Here is a 19,331-nt window from a genome sequence, read left to right on the forward strand (position 1 = left end):
ACAAACTACTGTTATTGGTAGGCCTAGGCGTAGGCCTACTTGCAGACTTGACTCGTGTAAGGTATTAATCAATAATTGCCATAAGGTATTGTTTTCCTAGTTAGCAGGTAATCTATCAGTAAATGTGAAAAGTCGAATAGATAACTAAAGTTTAACGCCAGGGCTAATGCAAAAAATGACCAAAATTCAATTGAATTCTCCATCTAAGAATACGCTCACCACCGCATCTCTGATCCCCCTGGGAGTTTCACAGGTTCCAATCCCATGCGGGAATAGTTATGTGCGAGGGATTGCAGCTCTCCTCCCACTGAGGATGGTTCACACGACCGAAGTAGAGCTGCAATCCTCTCTGGGATTGAAACCTGTGAAACTCCCAGGGTGATCAGAGATGCCGTGGCGAGCGTATTCCTAGATGGCGAATTCAATTGAATTCTGGTTGTTTTTTGCATGACCACTGGTGTTAAACTTTAGTTATCTATTCAACCTTTCACACTTAGTAATAGATTACCTGCTAATTAGGGAAACAATACCTTATAGCAATTGATTATTAATTCCTTACTGTCTTACACAAGTCAAGTCTGCAACTGCAAGTAGGCTTACTAATAACAGTAGTTTGTCATCTGCTTTCCATTGAAATGAGGGAGCTTATGAATATTTAAAGAAATTGATAACGGCACACTATCACCACATTATCACTCACCATCAACGAAGTGCTGTCCGCAAACAGTGAAACACATGTAAGATGGCTTCTGGACTTGACACCAAGCAGTTCTGCCAATGCAATAGATAATATCCACATTGCGCGACGTTCCGGATCTTTTTGTAATCAGTGGAATATAACATAACTGAAGATCCATTTCGTTGTCTATACTATACGTAAGGCCAACGGAACAATACGAAATTACAATTTTCAACAGCCAAACAAAACGGAAACATATAATCCGACTTGCAACTGACAGGAGCCAAATGGACGTTTTTGTTTTATTGCCGTCCAGTAACAAAGTCACGTGACCCGTGCAAGTCCTCTATTGGTCGCCTAAGACTATCTGGAGTGACATTGGTTCGAGTTCGCACGAGAAATCCGTGCTATGTTAGGAGTGGTTAATTACCGGGACTTCCTTGCAACAAGTAACGAAAAAAACATTCCTTGAAGTTTAATTTGATACCCGAACAAATTGTCTTGAAATTTTTATTTTATTTATTTTTTATGAAAATTCAAGGAGGGCAACGTGTACGCAATGAGGTGATCTATAGACAAAATTACGAGCGGGCTTTTGGTACACCAAGAGCTACTCACAAACAGTAGGTTATAAAATCTATAACGGCGAATTATGCATTACTGAAAATCTCCATCGATAAAAGACTTGTTTTTAATCAATCCATTTCGTCGGAATCGCTGTAGAATTCTTCGGGAGCTGATTTTCGATGAAATAATGTTAATAACAATTCAATGGTACAGTATTCGCCCTTTATATCATCACAAGAAACTTTATCTATCAGTCCCCTTACATTTAGTCAGCGGGCGTTTAGGTAAAATTCAGCGATAGAATATCAGAATGGCCGAGGAAATGTCCTTCTGTGAATGGGCAAGTCCGCTCGGTACATCATCATCGATGACGTATTTTCCATTTCCAGCCCAACCTGAAACAAAAGAAAAATTGTTTCAACTTCGAAAGATTATCTGGCGTTTCTAGTTGGACAAGAATCACCGGTTGTTAAAAGTAAGATCGACCGAAACAGACTCTGATCAATTAATATTTAATTTCCCTGTATTGCAGTTAACACACACACAACTGAGGCGTTTTCAGGCGAATTGTTTGGGATAGATGCCTGATAAAATGAGCAATAACTAACCAGACAACATTAAAAAATACAGAGGTTAATTTGAGGGTACTCCTGTAGTATGTTAACCAAGATGGCGGACACCGGAGCGTAGTATGTGTACCAGGTTAGGGTTAGTCCATAATTTCAGGTACAAATACTACGGGAGTCACTTGGTTAGTCCCCGAACTCGTAATGAACTAAAATAAGGGGAAAAAAGCCTAATCTCAACCTGGTACACATACTAGGTTCCAGTGTCCGCCATCTTGGTTCACATACTGCGGGAGTACCAATTTGAGTAGGCCTACTCATTGATGCATTTTTCATACACATACACACCACAATCTCACACTTGCGAATACACAACACATTACTCATTGGTCTGTTATTCGCACATCATTTTTTTGTACAGATGCAATGCAGAATCGTAAGTGGCCTGGGGAAAAATTAGCCAATCCGAGCAGTCTAGAAAACAATTTTGATCTTTTGTACAAAGCTCCCGCCACTAGTGCAGAAATGTGAAATTTGAGAAAAACACCATCGCCACGTTTTAAAATAACAAATAGTAATTATTCTGTTAGGGTCAGGAATGATTTCAATTTCCAGCGCAATCTGCAATCTTAACCCTAACTGGATAATTAATAGTTTTCTTATTTTAGTCGTTGACAGGGATGTTTTTTAACGAGGTCTTTTCACTATAGATTCAACATTTTCAACATCAGCGACATTATACGTAGTGGCCCATTAGAGTGTTGCTTGTTTATATTCATGTCAGTATGCTAGGCCAGCCATGTGAATCAACTTGTTTGGCTTCGTCTATAATAGTGCAAAGTTGGTGGCAAGTTTGTTTACAGTTGCCTAACAAAATAAATTAATGAACTTCTAATATATTGAAAATATTTGGCCAATTTAAAATGTAAGTGTGTGCAATCTGCATAATTGCAATTTGCGAATTTTTATTTTCGAGGGAACAAATCAACAATCCTGTATTTGAATTATCATTCGGGCTGAAGGAAGAATTTGGTACGAATTCAAAGTTCTTACCGGCAAAATCTCCACATCGACCGTGTTCTCCTAATTCTGACGATAATCCTCCAATGCAGACATATTCTGGGTCGCTTGATGTCACCCTGACATAAGTACAGTCAGTCAATAATTAAATTTTCACCATGCTGAAAATACACTCTGCACGAACATTGGGTAGGTAATATGACTTTTAAGGGAATGGAGAAGCAAAAAAAACAATACTGGTTATCCAGCAGCACCTGTGGTTACGTCCAATATTGATACAGCGGGAATAGAAAAAATCACAATAAATATATTCAAAAAGTTTTACGTCAAAGAACCTAATCTGTTAAAAAGTGAAGAAAAAGACACCGAACACCGGTAAGTAACGGAGTTCTAGGATGAATCCGTGAATTGGAACGGTTATTTCGCGACGAGACTTATTTCTTACACGTTAAGTGTAAGGTATTAAACACGGAATATTTTATTCGAGCTCCAATATCTTCATCTCACGAAAAGCCAAAGATATTTTTCACACATCAAAAAAGGCATCTGCAAACGCGCTAACGTAATTAAAGCACTAACTCTAATCGCCGAAGAATATTATATGTAATAAGCATTTAAAAACGTAATTGGGCTCGAGAAATTAAACTTACAGACTGTATCTAAACGTAGTTTCTAAATTGTTATACAACTCGCAGCTTATTTTGTTTAAGTTTTTCATTTCAGCTAATTTTTGCAAAAAGTATACTGGCGCTCCAGAAGCATATGTATCCAAATGGAGGTACGGTAATTAAATTTTTTTCGTCTATTTTACATGTTGTGTAAAGGGACGGATATTCACTTGGTTAACACAAACAGTCCCCGAACGTGTAATAGAACTAAACTAAGGAAAATTAGAATATAATTATGCCCTAATCCTAACTCTAACGTGTGGTACACACACGGCGGGAGTGCCAATATACTTTTGGTTCAGATATCTATGAAGAAGATATTTATATAACGAACAATAAAGTGACTAACTCCACGCCCGGACACATTGCGTTTGGATATCCATTTTTGTTGTAAGCTCGGAATTGTAGGAATCCAGGTTCAACAAATGGTTTGAAGTTTTCGGGAATACTCTTCAGGATTATTGCGGTACTACCTTTATAGAATTCTATACGTACAACTAGTCCATCTTGCTCTTTATTTTCTGAATTGAATTAAAAAATAAAATTTGAAGACCAGGTTCTCTTTTGTATCGTACCCACTGACAATAGGCTATCAGTATTTCGGAAAACCATGCTGAATTTATAGCTCTATATCAATACAACAACGTGACATAAGTTTACATAGAACAACATGGGCTTGGTGCGTGAACTTTGTGGTGGATGAAGACGTAACCGACCACCGGTTACGTGAACAACCCCACGACATCAAGGAATCAAGTATCCCTCTCACACATAATTAACCCCCACAAAATTTGATCTGCAAACCCGCTTGGGTAATCAGGGGTGCGATGTCGAGCGTATTCCTAACGCTTACCATGATGAGTCAACCGCCAGGTCAGGGAAGGCTTATTTTTTAAAAAGCACAGCCTACCATATCTTAGTTCTTCTATTTAATTATCAGATGTTTCAAAGTGAATTAACCTAAACGACTCCAATCCAACTTGCTTGGATTACTAAGAGCACCCAGTTTTGTGGAGACTTGGGTTTGCCATATGATTAAACCGTCTTATTGGCTTTCCTCTCCCCATATCAATTTGAAAATTTTTATTATCTATTACAATGATTTCGATATACTTACCCGTATTGAATAAATTTGGAATCTCAGACACTGTTCTTAAAATGACATTTGACACTTCGTCCAACTGATCTAAAGTTATGTTGTTACCCGCGGTTCTGAAAATAAGTGAACTAATTTTAAAATAAATATTCGTATTAAGTGTATTGAATTGTACCTCGCAATCTATCAACGCATTAAACAATCACGACATTTGACCCTGCTGGCGTACCCTGTTCGTCCGTCAATAGCATGATGATTTGATTGAAAAAATATTCTTCGGTTCGCGTTGCTTAATTTAGTTGAAAATTGAGTTAATAAAAGTTTAGTGTATGAACTTATTTATTTCTGTGTTAGGTTCATCACATTAAATTAATTAATTACCGATATTTAATCATAACCTATATATATATACCAGTAACGGGGTAGCTCAAGGAACCATTTATCGAAGTCCCGAATCGACACCAGTCTAAATGAAACAACTCGAACCTGCCATCCACTAAAGTGAAGTAGCAGTGAAATTGAATTTAGTGAACTCGAATGGGCCGTACATCGACTTGACTCATCGTTTAGGGAATTCTTCCCAGCACTAGCCCATATAAATTTGTATACAGGAAAAAATTTGGCCAGGTGACTGAGCTATTTTAGAGAATTGTTAACAACAACGTACGGTTAGCGTTTCTGGATATATATAAGATAAAATATATTTGTATGTAAATAGGCTCAGTGGCTACAGGATAAATTATTTTAGTGTTTCGTTATCAAAACAACTAAGTATCTGTTGCTGGATAATGCAGTAGGGCACGAGAAACCCTCGAACAGTTCGTTATTTGGTACTCCTGAAGCGTGTGTACCAGGTTAGGGTTAGGCCATAATTTTACTCCGATTTTTCGGAGCAAGTTAGGTGACTGTCTGTGTTAGCCAAACAAATATACCTCCTGCCCATAGGTTTCAGTCCCTTCACACAACTTACAAAATTAGTTACGTTAATATTGGTGCACACACTTCTGGAGCGCCCTTATTTTGATGCATCGTTACCATAACAACTAATTAAGTTTTGCTGGATAATGCTATGTTGCTCGAGGAACCCTCGTACGGTTCATTATTTAGCAATTAATATTTGTGATGTAAGTCGGATACTAAATTTTATAAGTTATAATTAATATTTTTTTTATTTGTATATATTTTCATAGAATAATTTTCAATGGCAAATCGTTGTCTAATGGAATAAATCAAGTAAGCCAGACGATCCAGACATCAATTTTTGCCTTTTTTTTTCTTTTTGAAGTATAAATAATTATAACGAGGCCTTCAATCAGTATTGAATATCGAAACTTATTTGTCGTATTTCACTTCAGAAAACATTAGTTTCATCAATATTATAATTATATATAGCGCCCAGGGCCCAAAACAGACATGATCCGGCTCTGCTTGTTGGCTGTGATAAATTGCTTTTATAAATAGAAACAAGAATAGAAATACATGAAAGATCAAGTATAGCTAAACAAAGCTCAAATAACTAATTACTTTGCCTACCTTGTCAGCAACATGTATCCCATAATAAAGTTGGACGGGCTTCCACTTACGCGATACCTCGCTTCATATCTTGGTTTGATATACGTATTCTCAAATGTTGTTGGTTTATTCGAGATCCAGTTCTGAAAGTTTAAAATAAAATACATACATGAGAAATAAATTGATATATTTGTACAAAGAAATGGCTGAAGCTTGGCTTCTTGAGGTGTTTTCATCAGAACGTTTGGTTTTTGTGGGCGATTCGATTTAGAAATTGTCGCAAGAAATTACATTCGAGTAAGTTGTATTACTTAGAAAATATCAATTGCACGACTGAGAAAAATATAAGCTCGTGCAAGATCACTGTGTGTTTAATCCACCTAGTTAATGTCACAGACCATCTTTTATGTCCGTGTTGATGTTGTAATATGTATATTTTATGAACACATTATGCTATTAACTCGTAATAGAACTAAAATGAGGAAAGTCGGAATGAAATTATGGCCTAACCCTAACCTTGTACACATACTACGGGAGTGTCGAATGATTGGCGTGGAGTTTGCACTCAGACCCTACAAAAGAACGTAAATAGCATTGATACAATGACTCACTTTTTCATTAAATATAACAAAATGAAATTCACAAGCTGTTGGATGTGCTTCACTGGAATACTGAACGGCTCGATATTGCAACTCAAAGTCACGGAGCGTGATCTCGTTTCTCAGATGCGATACAATATTGCTACGATGAATGAATGAAGAAATCTGTTTGGAAAGAAATATATACTAGATTAACAAAGAATAATTGGACACTAAGTGGACTTACGGATTGTTTTGTTTATTTGTTATTTTTCTTTGGAATTGATGGACCGATTAATTTCAATTAATTAGTACTTAAAAACAGAAACGTCTCTGGTATGCTCTATTGTTTCATTTCATCCTAAATTTTGCTGATTTATTTTATTTTTTTTATGAGGCACGGGAACTCTTTATTCCGCCATACTCAGGGACGTAGTTCGGAATTTTCATTTCCAATAATTTTGATTGGCCAAGTTAGACCGTAACTACTACCGCGGGTCCCACCGTGGGCTTCAAGGGTATTTAGGGTCTAATAATCTTCTCAAGCTACAAAAAATTTGTATGTATGATACAAAGAAATGCTTTTTTACATTTCAAAATTTCAACATTTTTTTTTGCGGGGGGAGGCTGGTCATACTTATTCGCCGAACAATTCAACAAACTTTGTGCTCAGCTAAGGACTTATCGGTACGGATACATTACTTTTTGTATAAGGAGATTTAGTTTGTAAAAAAATACTAAATTTTCCTGTGCAAACAGTGTTCGTGACTTTTCACTATAAGTTTCCACTCCTCACTTCCTCAACTTTGCTTTCGTTTTGGATGATAACAGACTATGCTGGTCGCTTCCTAACCACCGCCATTCATCTACCATTCTACCTTAACTACTGCTCTATTTTATTATTTTAGAAAATATATATGTTTTCTGGATGGCCAAAAAAAAAAGTTATCTTTTCCTTACATAGGATTACCATTTCCCAATCAACTTACCTCTGTCTCTACATATGTTATCGCTCCATCATGATTTTTAATCGCACTCAGCATCATAAAAGGTATTAATTCATTCCTAAAGTGGGTTACAATCGTCTCGGATCCGGTAAGTCTGGATAAAAAGGATATTTGATACTGATTTAATCTAGAGTTACCCAATCGGGAAGAAATTTCCAGGGTGGAATTTTATTGTTCTATCAGCCGGATGCCGGAAAACGGGAGTTTTCAAGAATCTTGGAAATCTAAAAAGCGATTAAAACTACGAAAAATTGCTATGTTTGATACAGAAAAATGCCTTTTTTAAATTTCAACAGGGGGAGTTCCGAGCCGCAACTCCTTTAAATTCCGTGTAAGCCCATGGACTATACTCCTACTGCATAAATTTATTTTTAAATTCATGTTAAAGTATATTGTATATCTTGGAGTGAAGATACGAAATGCTTCATGACAATATTGATTAGAAAATGTTTGAAAAAAGGATAAAAAGTTTAAAACCAGGACTGGTATAGCAACATAGCTCTACACACAAAAATAGTCATACTTCATCGTTCTGCCATAAAACACACGGGCCACGCCGTCCTCGTTAGTATTCACTGATATCTGCAAACAATAATATATGATTACATAGAAGCGTAAGTGTTATTTATTTATCGCCATGTGAAGATTAAAGAAATATTAACAAACAGAAGCAAAATGTTATTCACAGGTGAAGGAAGTCACAATAAACCTCCAGAGGTTATCTATCTGTGACATCATATGAAGTATTACAAACTGTTATTAAAAAGATGACCAATAAACAATATGAACAATAAACGAGAATATCGGTCGGAGACCGAAGACTTATCGATCGAAGGTTAGGGGATTCCCCAAAACAGCGCTCTTACTCCATAGTGACACTGTGTGTCCTATCACTAATATATTATTAACTCGCTAATTATATGACATAATTCATCGAAAATCGATAGGCTTCTGATCCGAGCTATGATGAATGCACATAAAAAATTTGGAGCAGATTCAACCTCGCTTTCGTGAGATATCGCGTGCATCTAACAGACAGACAAACAAATAAACAAATACGTATCAACATACTTACCGATCTTAAGATCGATAAGTAACAATATAAACAATGAAGAGTATGACCAATAAAAAAAAACATTAGTCAATTGTTTATAGTGGGGCATCGTTTTTATATTTCGAATGTTGCAAGGCTGTCGCGGGCAGTTTGTTTTCATAGTATATCTAAGGCTGATATAGGCAGAAGCGGGATTCAAAATTATAGGAACGGGTTCTCTTTTGCATCAAACTCACTAACAACGGGTTCCCTAATTTCAGAAAATTTATGTATTTCACTACGTAAGCTACGATAACATGACCGTTTTACATAAATCTAATACATAACTTTTGTCACCAGAAATATAACGGTAGTTGTCATCTACACTGCTCGTAACCCATTTCTAAAGTTTAAAAGATTGGTTCTAAAAGTGAGGTCCGGGTCGCTTAGGGGTCTGCAACGTAATTTTAGGGGAATCGCGAAGCGACTTTGATCGGGATATGTAGGCATGCGCACCTCCCGAAGTGGTTGGTTGATTTTAGAAATTTAAGCTAAGTATTAAGATTAGAAATTAGTTCGCATAATATGCGTACGCACCGATCTTCCGCTTGTTTTCTGAAATATGCAAAGACAGCAATTCCTGATTCAAATCTATATTGTTGCTACGTCCGATTACCAGTCCATGTTGAGTAGTTGCCAAGTATTGTTTTAGATGCATGGGCTTGATGATAGGGGAAGTCGTAACCGGCCAGCGATTACGTGAATCACACTATGTCGGCGAAGAGTCCAGCAATTCTCTCATACCTGATTTTTTTTTGCCATGCATATCGATCTGATCGAGTAAACCATGAGCACAATTGTGTTCTATCCGTTTCGCACAATGTTCCAACCAGTGTTTTTTCAAGACTTGTTAGGAGTGAAAGAGAGAACATCTATTATAAATTTAAATTTCATCACAGAGTTCAAAGTTTATGTTCTCACCTGGTTCCCGTAGGAGTAGAACAAACCAGGATCGAACAGTTGGATAATACTATTTGAAAGATCGTACATGTACCAGTTTGGAATTTGCATTCTAATTTCAAAGAATTTCTGGAACAAAGACTCTTTCACAATGGCCGTAGTGCTGGACATATGTTTTTGCCTCTCCTGGTATTCTGAAAAGATTGATTAATACATGTAACAGAGGATTCAAAAATTTACCTAAACCTACTAATAACAGGCAGTGTCATTCCAGAAAACCAAACTTACAGCTGTAGAACTGCACGTCCAGGGGCGTAGGCAATAATTTTTAATGGGAGTTTCTGATTTGTAATTGCCAAATTGTACGGAAACAGCTAGCGAGGTTTTCAAGAGAACCTAAAACAACCTAGAAATTAAAACAAATGAAAATGTATCGAAAAAGAAATAAGTGAGCAAGCATTTTATTCCTGATCTCGTCTGACCTTTAAACTTTCTGCTTTTCTAGCAACCACGCTGCAAGAACATTACGCACTTCACATATGTTTATTACATAACTTTTGAAACTTCACACACATGTATATATACAACGGTAACCGTACATTTGAACCCACGTACATTTGAACCCATGTGCATATCCGCGGGTTCAATCTATATGCGGGTGCTAAAACCCATAGGTTAGGGTTAGTATGGGTTCAAATATTATTAAAACAAAAAAAAATTTCCATAGGTGCAATAGTATGCAGGTGCAATTGTCGTGGTTTCAGATGTACGTGGTTTAAATGTACGTGGGTTCAAATGTACACGGGTTCAAATGTAATGGAACCATATATACCGCTTGTTGTCAGCTGCGGGGCGCGTTACCCATTTGGTGCGGTCGTCTAAAGTCAAAACAAATAATAGGAATTGGATCCTTGACTACTGAGTTGTTCCAAGAAAGGAATCTCACCATTGCGTATGATTTGTATAAAATATGAAATTCCTTACACAAAAAAGTGCGCTACTGTTGTAAAATCGGGGAATCTCTTGTACAAAGTCCCCGCCACTAATGCAAAAATGCGAGATTTAAGAAAACACAAACGCCACGTTTTAAAACAAAGAAGTAGTGATTACCCAATGGGTTAAAAATGATTTGAAATTCTGAATTTACATCCCATCCTGCATTCCTAACTTTAACCCCGAAATAAAGTGGATAATTACTAATTTTCTTATTTTGAGCGGTGGCACGGGCTTTGTAGAAAAAATCCTAATATGGAATGGAAAACAGTTTTCGAGCGTATAGGCGCTTAGTATTGCGAACCTATGGGGAATAAGGAAATTCTATCATTATTTATCAAATAAATAAAAACGTACCTGATTTACGCTGCAGCGGATAATTTTTTTCAAACATTGCTTTTAAGTTCCCTCCGTGTTTTTGTAAGAAATGGTTTGTTGTTCTGTAGCGTAGTGTTGACTTCAATTTCAAATTTTCATCAGATGTCTCAGTAGAAACGTGCCATATCATTATGTTTTTGGCCTGTAAAGCAAAGAAGAGGTCATTTATTTTCTTTGGATTTGTTCTTGTTTTGGACACCACAGATGACGGACGACTAGCCTTATATTTGGCTTTCAAAAGTTACGATCAGACATATGCGAAGCGTGACGCGTTAATGCAGCTTACATAGTGACATACATATTATACAGGGTGTTCATAAAGTTTCTTTACAATTTCGATTTTGTTATTAAGTCAGTTCTCAATATATCTTAACCAGGTTTGTTGTTTTTTAATAAGTAATTGTTCAAGCATAGCACTTCGTTTAATACATCTGTGCGAGCCCAAGCAATATATATATGATATCGATAAACTCCCTTTGTAATTTTAAAAATGTCAAAGACTTTATGGACACCTCATATATTTTCTGATTGAGGGAAACTGGTGTTAGTGAATATGATATAGACCAGAAAACGTTCTTTGAATTTCCAATCCCACTGCTACTTGTAACATTGGATTTTCTTACATTCAGGGTGTAGTAAGCAGAATTCTTGTAATCGTCATCTGTAGCATTCCGAGCTTTTCCAAATACTTTTTCATTTTCCCAGTTGGTTGGTTCTGGGAATTATGAACATTGTTGTGATTATTCAACAGAAATTGTGAGGTATTTTAAACACCGTTTCAGTGCTTTTACGTATTTGTTTGTTACCGGCTACGCAAATAGGCTGAAATTCGCGCTGGTCTGAACTTTGAGTTAAGAGACTTTTGATCGGAAAGTACTGTGTATTTATTCAGGCACATACTATGATTGTCATATGAAGGCAAATTACTTTGAAAATATTCCAACGAAGTAAACTTAGCCCAAAGATCTTTTGAGTCGCATTTCTTTCTGATATCTGATTCGTGAATGCTCGCCACAAGAGTCCAACCGCCCCCGTCTGTTTCCATGTCGCAGTAAGTCTTTGAAATAAACAAATATCGGGAATTTATTCACTGGGAAATATTTGGACAATGAATCACAATTATCGATATACAAATGGAGAGCAAAATAATTTTAAATTTTTTTTCGTAATTAATTGATTTATTTACGTCTGACATTTGAAATAAGCGTACATAACAAAAGGACAATGCACACATGCATGAATACAAAGATACCGTTACAGTATGAGGTTATAGGTTGGGCAGGACTCGAATTCAATCAGCGGAAATCCGCTTTATGGCGCATTTTTTTAAAACCACCATGATTTAAGAAAACAGAATAGCCGTTTGACGATAAATTCCCCACTTTTAGTTGAAGCCTTATTTTGAGCCAACTGGTATAAAAATGTAAAAAAGGTTATCTTTCATCATAAATTTGGGTTAAATAGCGATCTGTTCGTGTCGAATTTTAGGGATCGCTATTGTATCATGTATTTTGCTTTAAAACAGAAATAATAAAATTAGTGCAAAACATAAATCTCACGATTTCGAAAGAATACATAAAATCAGAGAAGCGGCGCGCTTGCATAACAATGCCAACTTTAACAAAGGTCGCGGAAAATTTTATTATATTGAAAGGGGTTACGGGATTAAAAGTTTGAGAAGCCATACTACACTTTATTCAATGCTAGTAACAAAACATCTTCAAACACGATCATAATACCTCATATTTTTCGAATTTACTTTCAGGTTTTATAAAATAAAAACCATCCGATGTCTTCCCTTGATCTCGCAAATCTTTGCACGATTTTGCGTCATCGAAATCCGTCTGGGAAAGAATATAGATATCATTTTTATGAGGCGCTTCCATGTCTTCGCTTTAAACAAATTTCTGTTCAAGCAACCAATGATTTGTATAGAGCTGACATGAGCAAATTACGGCCCGCGGGCCAAATCCGACAAGCTGGGTATTTTAATCTGGCCCACCTGATGCATGCACAACCAAACTAAATCCATATTTTGATATTTTAGCTGGAAAAAAAATGCTCAAGAAATTTGTTAAAATTGCAATTAAATGTAGTTTTAGTACGAAGCCCATTATTTTCCACTTTTGTGCTTTTGTAGCACTGTAAATATAGTACATGAATGTAACCTTTTACGACATACTTATATGGCCCGTTAGTCTAGATGGGCAAACTTTTTGGTCCATCGTCCGAAAGCCCACCCCTGTTATATAGCTACTTTTTTTGGGTTGAAATCTTTTTGGTTCAACACTATCCAATTTAAATATGGGGAGGAACATTCGATCCCAAAATCGTTTGACGTCAACAGCTGACCTAGTTTCCCTTGTGGTAGTTGAGTACAGCGTTCTTACCAGCAGCCATTGCAACCACATATTTTCCGCCACCAATTTGAATACAAAGACAAGCAGGTATGGTAGTGAAAGTATTCAAAGAGTATAGTAATGATGGATGAATGACGTGAGCGATGTGCCATTTTTATTACAAATCGAGCAATTAAACAAATTTACGAAACCATTTCCAAATTTGAAATGTTCCGGAAAATCTTGCGACCGTTAGGTTGAATCCTATTTGCCTTCCTAATAGTGTTTCTCGTACTTCAGGGTACACCCATCAACCGTTAAAATCTACGTGTATCCGGATGTAGCTTTTGTTGTGACAATGATCACTTGCAAAGCTCTATTATGCATTGGCTTTTATGTGAGAAATCGCTTGAATCTTGATTTTACAACTTATGAGTATAATTCTCAAAGCATGGACACACACTTAGTCAGGAAGAAAACAAATACTCAACTCCAAGCAAAGTCAAGGGTGACCACTGAAAGACCAACAGTTGCCGGATTTTAATAAATATGATGATGAATTATGTACCGAAAAATTCGGTTGTGGTGAGACAAATAGACGTTTAGGTTTACATAAGAACACCGCTGATGGGATTCTAAATTACAAAAAGGAGTTTTCTTCTGTATCGAACTCGCCAACAACAGATCTTCTCATTTAATAAAATTTATGTACGTCACGGGTCAAGAACGGGTTTGCTGACTATCATTACGTTTAATGGCGCTCCAGAAGTATGTGTATCAATATGGAGGTAACTAATTTTGTTCGTCTATTTTACATCAAGTTGTGTAAAGGGACTGAGACTTATTGGCAGGGGGTATATTCACTTGATCAACACAGACAGTTCCCAAATTCGTAAAAGAACTAATATGAGGAAAATCGGAATAAAATTATGGTCTAACCCTAACCTGTACATACACTGCGGGAGTACCCATTTCAATAACGGATAACCCCTTGAACCCAACCACTGGGAGTAACCATAATATGAGTACGTACTGTTTGAGATAACGTGTACTTTTGCAAAATCAGAACAACCAGAAGAGCTACGATCAAGATGTTGAAAACAAGATCCACGATCAGTCTTAGATTTTCCTTCACGCTGTTCTTTGTTTTCCGGAGGCATTTTTCACAAGTTTTAGTCTGTCGGGTTGACGCCGTTGTGGATATCTTCACTAGCAATATGAAAAATTAGGTTATTTCTTGGTGCTAAGCCAGAAAAACGGAAAATTAGCTAATTATTTTTACAAAGAATAACTTTTACAAAGCTTTTTTCAAAGGCATAAATTACACAGAATATTACAGACATCAAATAGAACCGATAAGGTATCAAGCTAAAACAACGTAGAACCTAAAAAAATAATAAAATCGTATAGAAAAAGAAATGAGTAGAAACGCATTTTATTCGTGATCTCATCTGACCTTCAAGTTTTCTGCTTTTCTAGCGACCTCCCCATATCCAAATATGATTGATAAAATCGAATTCTTCCTAAATGTGATGAACTTATTGTAGATTACTAAGGGTATATCATTCTCTGCTTCTGAAGGTCGTGTTCTTTGTCGTTTAGTGTAGAGCGTAAAAGAAAGTCTAGCCATTGCGTATTACATCTCGCATGGGTTGGAAGATTGAAGTCTAGCGAGAGTGATTATGTGCGGTAGTATCTCCAGACCCTCCTGTCTTTATATCAGCGTTTCCCAACCTTTTTTGGTCGCGGACTAATTTCTCACCAGCGAAAACCTCTGCGGACTCAAGGTGCGTTTATTGCAACCGTACTCTGTGTGAAGAAGCAATAAAACCAAACACAACGGAATTTGAACGAATTTCAAAATCGGGAATTTGCCGCAATTACACGTCCGTTAAAAGAGTCGACTTTTTTTAGTGTAATGACCTTTTCTGTCGCACTATATTCAATCCATGACAACGACGAGAATTTAAAATGCCTTTCTATTTTAATTGGGTTTATGGTAACTCGCGAGTAACTTGCCAGATTATATTTTGTTTTGATTCGTATTTTCGAATCATTTTTCGTTTTCGTTTATTCGAATTCAATAAATCTGAGCTGTTCGTACAACACTTACAGCGCTCCAGTACTGTACGTACCAATGTGGGGGCCTAAGGGAAATGTCCTGGTATACATATACTACTGTATCACCCGAAATTTTGCGATTTGCAATGTCTAAAGAAGCGTTTTTAATCGGTCGCGTACAATCATAAAACAAAAGTTATAGGCTCACCGTTTATTTTCAATTTAGAAAATTTGGGTTTCTACCATTGACACCTACTAGAAAAAAATTTATTCCTCGTTGTCCGAAATTGCGAGAAACACCACGCGCGTGCTCGCGTTTTCGTCGAAAATTCGCGAGTGAGTTGTGAAATCCAATCGTTTTGACCTTTCGCGTCACCTGTTACCAAATTTTCGAATAGTAAATTGCTATTCTAATAGTTGAACATTCGAATATATACCCAGCCGTACTCAGTAACTAGTAATATTTGACTTGAAAAATGTTATGTGGATAAACTTGCGTTTTACGTGAATTTTGATGTGAATCGTAAATTGGCTGATAGTTAATTTTGGAAAAAACGTTTGCGACTCGCAGTGAATTTCTGGCTCGTTGCGGACTCATTCAAACGCTTCGCGGACTCATTTGAGACCGCGGACTCGGGTTGGGAAACACTGCTTTATATGATGGCTTGTGTAACCACTGAGTGGCCATCGTAAGTTTTCGTTCGTAAAATTTTTTCAAACGAATATTTGGTAAGTTATCCCATTGTCGACATAGGCAAGAAGCCAGAGTCCGTCCGCCATATAATTCAAGTTTTCCTTTGTTGCGTTTTTTGTCTCTAAGAATGAATAAAAGTTTTTTTTTTATTTTCACCACCAATCTCACCTTGATCTGATGTAAAACGTACAATGGGTTCACGCCGAAGAGGAGGCGATGAATGAGCACTTTCAATTTCAAACGATTCGTTTAGGGAAAAGCCGATACTGTTGTTTGAAGTTTCTTTATTCAATGTTCTAGAGCTGTCGTTGATTGGAATTTTAGGTAGAAGTTCTTTACGATCTACTGGAGAAACCTGAAAATTGGTTCACGACATTTTAGAAGGGTTTAAATATTGTAATCGCGGTCCTCGTGGAATTCTATCTAGCGCTTCTCAATTCACAGCATTGTACAAATATTTTGAAGATTTTAAAAACTGTTGGAGCTTACCAATAGTAATTACTGCATACTAGAATCACAGACATGAAACAGGTCATGTCAATACGAATACTAGCCAACTCTATTTGTCCTTTCATAATCAGCCTTGATCAATCTTTAAACATATTTTTGAACGGTTTAACTATTGTAATCGCGGTCCTCGCAGAATTCTATTTAGTTACAGCATTGTACAAATGGTTTTAGGATTTAAAAAAGTGTTAATAACTACCGTATACTATAAATCAGGGGTGTGCAACATTTATTACAGAAGGGCTAAATACAAATAATCGGGTGAAACCTCTGACCACACCTCCAACATAGGCTTTCTAGTAATTGAACTTATGGCATGCGTTGTTCGCATCGCACAAGCTAGCTGTCAGAGCATAGAACGTCATCGGCAATGATAATAAACTGAACTCAGATATTGGCTTTTCAACGCAAAGGGGTTGGAAATACTCGCATGAATCAGATTAAATAAAAACTCGTATCGCGGGTCGCCAACCAATCGAAATTGACACTTCTTCGCGGGCCACATTTGGCCTGCGGGTCGCAGGTTGCACAACCTTGCTATAAATAATCACAAACATGAAATCGTTCATGTGAATACGAGAGAGTAATCAATTATGCTGTAGTAAATTCCACATAAAACTTTTGGCATAAATATTCTTGATTCTAAAATTTTTATAAATTTTTCATGGAATATAGTGGCGGTTAAAACGCTTATGATAGTAACCTACCGTCTGTGTTTGCTCAGGAGTAGTGGGTTGATTTTCAACATCGTTGAATGAATCATTGAATTGAGGATTTGGAGCGGGATTCGTGAAATCCTCAGATGAATTATCAACCTCATTCACCGCTTCTTTAGAAAGTTTTTCTCCATTCACAACACTTGAACTATACGATTTACATTCAACCTTTGGTTTCTTTCCCATAATGAAAATTAAAAATCGTTTTCAATCTGATAAATATCCAAAAAACAGAAAATGTATAGAGCATAGGCTCTCAAATTGCTACATACGTCAGAGGAACCTAGTGGCTCTCATGGTAACGCAAACATGTTGACCAACAAACTAAAATCATATCACCCCTCCCCCCCCAATTATTTTCTTGATATTACTATCGCGTGAGGTCTACCACAAGATAATATGCCCCAGAAGTATGTGTACCAATATGGGGTAACTAATATTTTGTTCGCCTACTTTACATCAGTTTGTGTAAAGGGACTGAAACCTATGGGTAAGGGATATATTCACTCGGCTAACACAAACTGTCCTTGAACTCGTAATAGAGCTAAAGTAAGGTAAATCATAATGAAATTATTGTCTAACCCTAACATGGTACACAAACTACGGGAGTACCCAAAATAGTTTTATAGCGTGAACTCTAACGTTGCATTTCCATCCGTAATGGATATCACAAATTTTCAACCCTAACCATAGCCTCAAAAACTACATCTGTCTGCAAAATATGGCGATAGTACTCGCGCTATAAATGACCAATTTTCTTATTTTTCTGTTTTCGTGAATTATGGTATTAAATGTAACTGTTAAGTGTATCGAATTAAACACTGCTTACGCCTTCCCCCATTGAAATTACATTCCGACGCTTTTATTACTTTAACAGAATTTGTAAACGATTTCTTATGGAAAATATCTTTAATGTTACATTATCAACGCTTCAATGCACAAATATTTTTAAAGTTTTGTTATACTTAGCCCATTATTTCTAAACATATTGGTGATGACACGTTGCCTGTTCTAGTTTCATTTTGGAAAGTGACCAAGAGTGGTTAGAAGTTTCGAATTTTCCTGACAAACACCAATTGCTAAATATAACTTATTGGTTGAGCGGTAATGCCGATGAGCTGCCTCGGCTTTCGAAGAATTTATGCGAATTTGGGCAAATGAGTAATGTAATTACACTGACTAGGCACAAATTTAGATTAATTTTTAAACATTGTAAATTTGCCATACCCACGATAAGTTAGGACGAAAGTAGTTCCAGATTGCCACTCACGAAAAATTTTCTAACCTCTACTTTCGAAGAATTTATTTAAATTCGAGCTAATATTTATGCTGACTGAGCAGAAATTTTGATTACTTCCTGAACATTGTAAATTTGTCGAGTTGTCATACTCACAGTAAGTCTGAATGAAAGTAGTTCCAGGTTGTTATGAGAAATTTCACAGAATGCACGATTCAAATGTGATAAACACAGCTATTCTGACGGTCAAAAAATTCAACGTGAACCGAAATATTTTTTGTATTTCATTCAGTAATAACAAATAATTTTACTTAATTGTTTCAACTTGGAAGTATTCGATAATTTGCTATTTATCTAAACCAGGGGTCTCAAACTCAATTTAACTGGGGGCCGCCGAGACGGAGCCTTAGTGAGTCCGGGCCGCATCCGGTTTTTCACAATAAAAGCATTAAACTTAAAAAGTCAAATCTTTTCCTCTGTTTTTTCTATACGCAAAACATGTCAAAAACATAAATGTAAGTAATTCCGCGATGGACCTTTCCCTGAGCATCTACCTCCTTGTTTATTCCGTGACATTGGCTAATCAGCAAGACGCAAAGAGTGACGTAACAATAGACTTTTTCGCAAACGCTCAGACACTTGTCACTCAGAAAGATTTTCAGGCAAGTTTGTAAATATTACCTCGTTTTTGCATGCTATTTGTTAGTTTTGGGTTGTGTT

General features: G+C 36.6%; 1 protein-coding gene across 1 annotated transcript; it reads right to left on the bottom strand.

Annotated features, from left to right (window-relative positions):
- Positions 1 to 771: 771 nt before the first annotated feature.
- Positions 772 to 17,579, bottom strand: LOC120334970 (uncharacterized). The gene is made up of 16 exons (XM_039402489.2): positions 17,366 to 17,579; positions 16,320 to 16,506; positions 14,430 to 14,605; positions 12,797 to 12,901; positions 11,985 to 12,114; positions 11,681 to 11,772; positions 11,037 to 11,199; positions 9,708 to 9,880; positions 8,217 to 8,275; positions 7,676 to 7,787; positions 6,720 to 6,872; positions 6,130 to 6,251; positions 4,618 to 4,712; positions 3,850 to 4,021; positions 2,866 to 2,951; positions 772 to 1,641 (listed from the first exon to the last, which is right to left on the bottom strand). The coding sequence occupies exons 1-16, from the start codon at positions 17,558 to 17,560 to the stop codon at positions 1,538 to 1,540; spliced, it is 2,124 nt and encodes a 707-aa protein (XP_039258423.2). The 5' UTR covers positions 17,561 to 17,579; the 3' UTR covers positions 772 to 1,537.
- Positions 17,580 to 19,331: the final 1,752 nt, after the last annotated feature.

The sequence above is a fragment of the Styela clava genome, chromosome 1 (assembly GCF_964204865.1).
Source record: "Styela clava chromosome 1, kaStyClav1.hap1.2, whole genome shotgun sequence".
In the NCBI taxonomy this organism is placed as follows: domain Eukaryota; kingdom Metazoa; phylum Chordata; class Ascidiacea; order Stolidobranchia; family Styelidae; genus Styela; species Styela clava.

Bases quoted from the DNA above. Each gene is read 5' to 3' on its own strand.
- LOC120334970 (XM_039402489.2), bottom strand. From the start codon at position 17,560: ATGGGAAAGAAACCAAAGGTTGAATGTAAATCGTATAGTTCAAGTGTT. The intron at 14,606-16,319 runs GTGAGATTGGTG...TCATATTGCTAG, and splicing joins ACGTTTTACATCAGATCAAG to TGAAGATATCCACAACGGCG. The intron at 1,642-2,865 runs GTAAGAACTTTG...CTTTTGTTTCAG, and splicing joins TCGATGTGGAGATTTTGCCG to GTTGGGCTGGAAATGGAAAA.